This window comes from Gobio gobio (genome assembly GCF_949357685.1).
Source record: "Gobio gobio genome assembly, chromosome: 25".
NCBI classification, from domain to species: Eukaryota; Metazoa; Chordata; class Actinopteri; order Cypriniformes; family Gobionidae; genus Gobio; species Gobio gobio.
Genome location: NC_137121.1, coordinates 2,781,687 through 2,786,686, shown reverse-complemented (window position 1 = coordinate 2,786,686; position 5,000 = coordinate 2,781,687). Strand labels below are relative to the sequence as shown.

At 34.7% G+C, this 5,000-nt stretch overlaps 1 protein-coding gene across 1 annotated transcript in view; it reads left to right on the top strand.

Moving 5' to 3' along the window:
- nell2a (neural EGFL like 2a) overlaps positions 1 to 5,000 on the top strand; it is a 153,112-nt gene that overhangs the window by 32,240 nt on the left and 115,872 nt on the right. Inside the window, exon 4 of the mRNA XM_079809133.1 lies at positions 4,021 to 4,194. Coding sequence (XP_079665259.1) covers positions 4,021 to 4,194 — 174 coding nt within the window. The remainder of the gene's footprint in view (positions 1 to 4,020; positions 4,195 to 5,000) is intronic.

Genomic DNA, 5,000 nt, shown 5'->3' with positions numbered 1-5,000 from the left:
ACACACACACACACACACACACACACAGGGCATTCAGGGCATGAGGACATTCCATAGGCGTAATGGTTTTTATACTGTACAAACCGTATTTTCTATCCCCTTACACTGCCCCTGCCCCTAAACCTAGCCCTCACGGGAGACTGTGCAGTTCACTTTTTGTGAAAAAAAATCTTGTTCTGTGTGATTTATAAGCATTTTGAAAAGTGAGAACATGGGGAACGTCCTCATATTTCACCCTCTTTTTGTAATACCTGTGTCATTATACACATTTGTGTCCTGATATTTCACAAAAACATGCCCACACACACACACACACACACACACACACACACACACACACACACACACACACACACACACACACACACACACACACACACACATTATATATTTACAAAATTTTATGTTAGAGCCTTTTAGTTTTTAATGTTAAAGCTTTTATATTAGTACTGTAAAATCGATTAATCACGATTAATCACATCTAATACACACACACACACACACACACATGTTGGGTTTTCATGTTTTATGGGGACTTTCCATAGGCGCAATGGTTTTTATACCGTACATACTGTATATTCTATCACCCTACACTGCCCCTGCCCCTAAACCTACCCATCACACACACACACACACACACACACACACACACACACACACACACACACACACACACACACACACACACACACACACACACACACACACACACACACACACACACACACACACACACACACACACACACACACTGAGTCGGACAATGATGGAGAGACTCCAGAAGAAGAGACAACATGTAGAATGAGACAGGACGTTTCTGAAGGGATAGTTGATGAATTTATGAGTTAACGATCTTCAAGTCATTGATAAGCATATTCTGTCATGATAATCTATAAAGCGCTGGTGTGGGAACTGTTGTGAGATGAGCCAGAGAATATCTGCTGATGAAGAGAGAACAGGGATAGTTTAGTGTAATTACGGTTATAACTGATGATGTCATCTTGCTTTATGACATGCTATTGCGTTTGTGTTCGTACTGTAAGTCAGAAATACGATTTTTTTCACTGTCCAGCAAAACAAAAAAATCCAGCAAGCCAATCAGAAATTAGCTTTTGGTCATAAACTGAACAAAATACTATGGTTTTGCTTCATATTATATAAAAATCAGACTCCTTGCACTCATATTTGACTGTGGTCAGAATTAGTGCTGGTCAGCAGGTGAGGAGAATCTCGAGGGATATTGTTATGGAGGACATGTGGAAAGTTTGATGCATGTCAGGTCGTTAGAGACGAGCGTGAACCGCCGGTGTGCCTCAGGGGCGTGTGCTCGGCCCGCTTTATTTGCGGATGCTGCAAAATATGCAACACGGCTCCTTTTGTTTGCTGGTCTGGCTGATGCCAGAGATCCCGCTGCGTGCTCTGCTGTCAGTCACATGTTTATCAGGCACAAATGATGAAGTATGGTTGTACATTTGGTGGGAAATGTGAGTGGTGCTCGCCTATGCAAAACTCTCCAGCACAATGATATGGAGTGGTGGGCGGTTGCCGGGGTGTTGCTATGTATTCTGACAGCACAGCTCTTCTTAACCCTTGTATTATGTAATTCAGTGTTATGATCCACGTCAAACTGACCCGAATTGGATTCAATACAATTGACTTTTACAGTAGAGCGTGGCACGTGCAATGCCAAGATCATGAGTTTGATTCCCAGCAAAATGCATGAACTATGGAGCCTCTTCAAACAAAAGCATCTGCCAAATGCATAAATGTAAAAGTAAATACTCTCAAATTGGTAGTTGAAAAAGTTCTGATTTTTTTAATGTAAAAATATCACAATCATAATAGAAATTTTGGTAACATTTTCCTTAAAGCCTTTATGCATAATGCATTATAAAGGTATACATAATGTACATTATAATGCATTATATATTTTCATAAATAATTGTAACCAAAGTTAAAATGCACTGTAATATTCACAGATTCCTTGATACACCTAAAATAGTTTTTTGTTGTGTTTTAATGCATTATACTTTATAAAAGTGTATTTTTTATAACTGTGATTACAATTATTCATGAGATCATACAATGCCTTACAAGGCATAATAAATGCATTAAAAATGTTATGATGCCTTATTCATAAAGGATTTAAGTAAAGTGTTGCCCTGTTTTTTTATAGTGTGTTTTAATGCATTATACTTTTTAAATTTGTAACATAAGTAATTAAGTATTATACAGTTATAAATGTGGTTACAATTATTCATGGGGTCATAAAATACATTATAAGATGCATTACAAGGCATAATTAATGCATGAAAAATACTTTTATAATACATTATACATAAGGTAGCGGTGTCAAATCGATTAATTGCGATTAATCTCATCTAATATACATATGTATACACACACACACACACACACACACACATACACAGACAAACACACACACATTATATATTTACAAACTTTTATGTTAAAGCCTTTATATTAGTACTGTCAAATTGATTAATTGCGATTAATCACATCTAATATACATATGTATACACACACACACACACACACACACACATACACAGACAAACACACACACATTATATATTTACAAACTTTTATGTTAAAGCCTTTATATTAGTACTGTCAAATTGATTAATTGCGATTAATCACATCTAATACACACACACACACACACACACACACACACACACACACACACACACACACACACACACACACACACACACACACACACACACACACACACACACACACACACACACACACACACACACACACACACACACACACACACATTATATATTTACAAACTTTTATGTTAGAGCCTTTTGTTTTTATGTTAAAGCCTTTATATTAGTTCTGTCAGTAGATGAATTTGCATTCAACACGATTAATCACATCTAATATACATAGGTACACACACACACACCCACACACACACACACACACACACACACACACACACACACACACACACACACACACACACACACACACACACACACACACACACACACACACACACACACACACACACACACACACACATTATATATTTACAAACTTTTATGTTAGAGCCTTTTGTTTTTAATGTTAAAGCCTTTATAGTAGTACTTTCAAATCGATTAATCACGATTAATCGCATCTAATACACACACACACACACACACACACACACACACACACACACACACACACACACACACACACACACACACACACACACACACACACACACACACACACACACACACACACACACACACACACACACACGCGCATTATATATTTACAAACTTTTATGTTAGAGCCTTTGTTTTTTATGTTAAAGCCTTTATATTAGTACTGTCAAATCGATTAATCGCGATTAATCACATCTAACATTAAAGTTTGTAAATATACAATACAATAATATACAAACATTTATGTTAGATGCGATTAATCACAATGAATCGATTTGACAGTACTAATATAAAAGCTTTTAAGAAAAGTGCTGCCTATATTTCGTACGCACATTAAACAACACCTTAGAAAGTCGCAACTTTGCAGGCAAGCTCAACGAAACTCTAAACGAGAATAACTCGCGCAACTTCAAGAAAAGCTTTCTATGTTAACCTGTATTTCCGACAACTGAAAAATGTGTTGCGGGTCAAAATATAAACCACTTGACTTGACTGGAGCACAAACTCACACACTAAACACTTCAAGCTGGAGATTTGATTTAACCAATAATCCTTAATATGATTAGAACAAATATGATGATACTTGACTTTGATACTTGACTGTTATTACCTGCGTCCTGATTCACATACTTATGCACTACTCAATGCCGTTTTATAGTATAAATAGTGCGAGTAGTGCATGTGTTCACACTGAACACTTCACACACTCGACTGTCACAGATTTCCTTATAAGGAAGTGGGAGGGGCTTTTCAGACTTTCAGACTACAGTACGTAGTGCGTCATTTGGGACGCAACTATTGACTCTGTGTGTGTGTGTTTCTGCAGATTGCTGGAGCTGGAGAGCAGCGGACAGAAGAGCGAAGTGCGTCTTCATTTCCAGACCAAAGGCCAGCAGACGTACACAGAGATCTTCCCCTACACACTCGCTGACCAGCAGTGGCACAAAGTGTCCGTGTCCATCAGCGCATCACATGTGGCGCTCTATGTGGACTGCAACAGGTACAGCAATACTGCCACAGACCCCCAAATGTGAACATCCTCGTGTGAGGGACCCATCTGTCTTTTATAAACACCCAATTAATACACCAAAACATTATAGAACATTAGTTTCTATTAATTACTTTATTATATATCTTTTCTACACACTAATTTACTCCAATATGTATCATTTATTTGTATATTTAATTTTTTTTTAATCATTTTATATTAATTGTTAATTTAATAGATTAATACAATTGATTTTTTAAATTTGTGTAAATTGTATTATATGTTAATTTAACATTTAATCACTTATTTTTTATTTTAATCAAATTTTTTATGTACTTATTTATTATACTAAGTACATAAATAAATTAGATTAAAATAAATAAATAAGTGATTAAATAAGTAATATATATGGTATTTCTCAAACTTGCATGTTTATTTAAGCAATTTTTTTATTTACTTATTATTATTATTATTATAATCACATTTTTACAGCTTTATTCTAGGCTTTTCAACATATATTTATTTTAATCTCATCTATTTATTTAAATTGTATCATTCATTGTTTTTTTTTTTTACATTTTTATCATATGTTAATTTAACATTCAACCCTTCATTTATTTAATCAAATTTATTTTTCTCTAGACTTTTTTAGCAAATGTATGAATAAGAAATTATAAAATTTTATAATAAATTAAGCAAATGTATTTATTTACTTATTTTAATTTAATTATTTATTTATTTTTACATGTTTTACCATATGTTAATTTAACATGTAATAACTTATTTATTTTAATATTATTATAAGGGCTGTCAAAAGA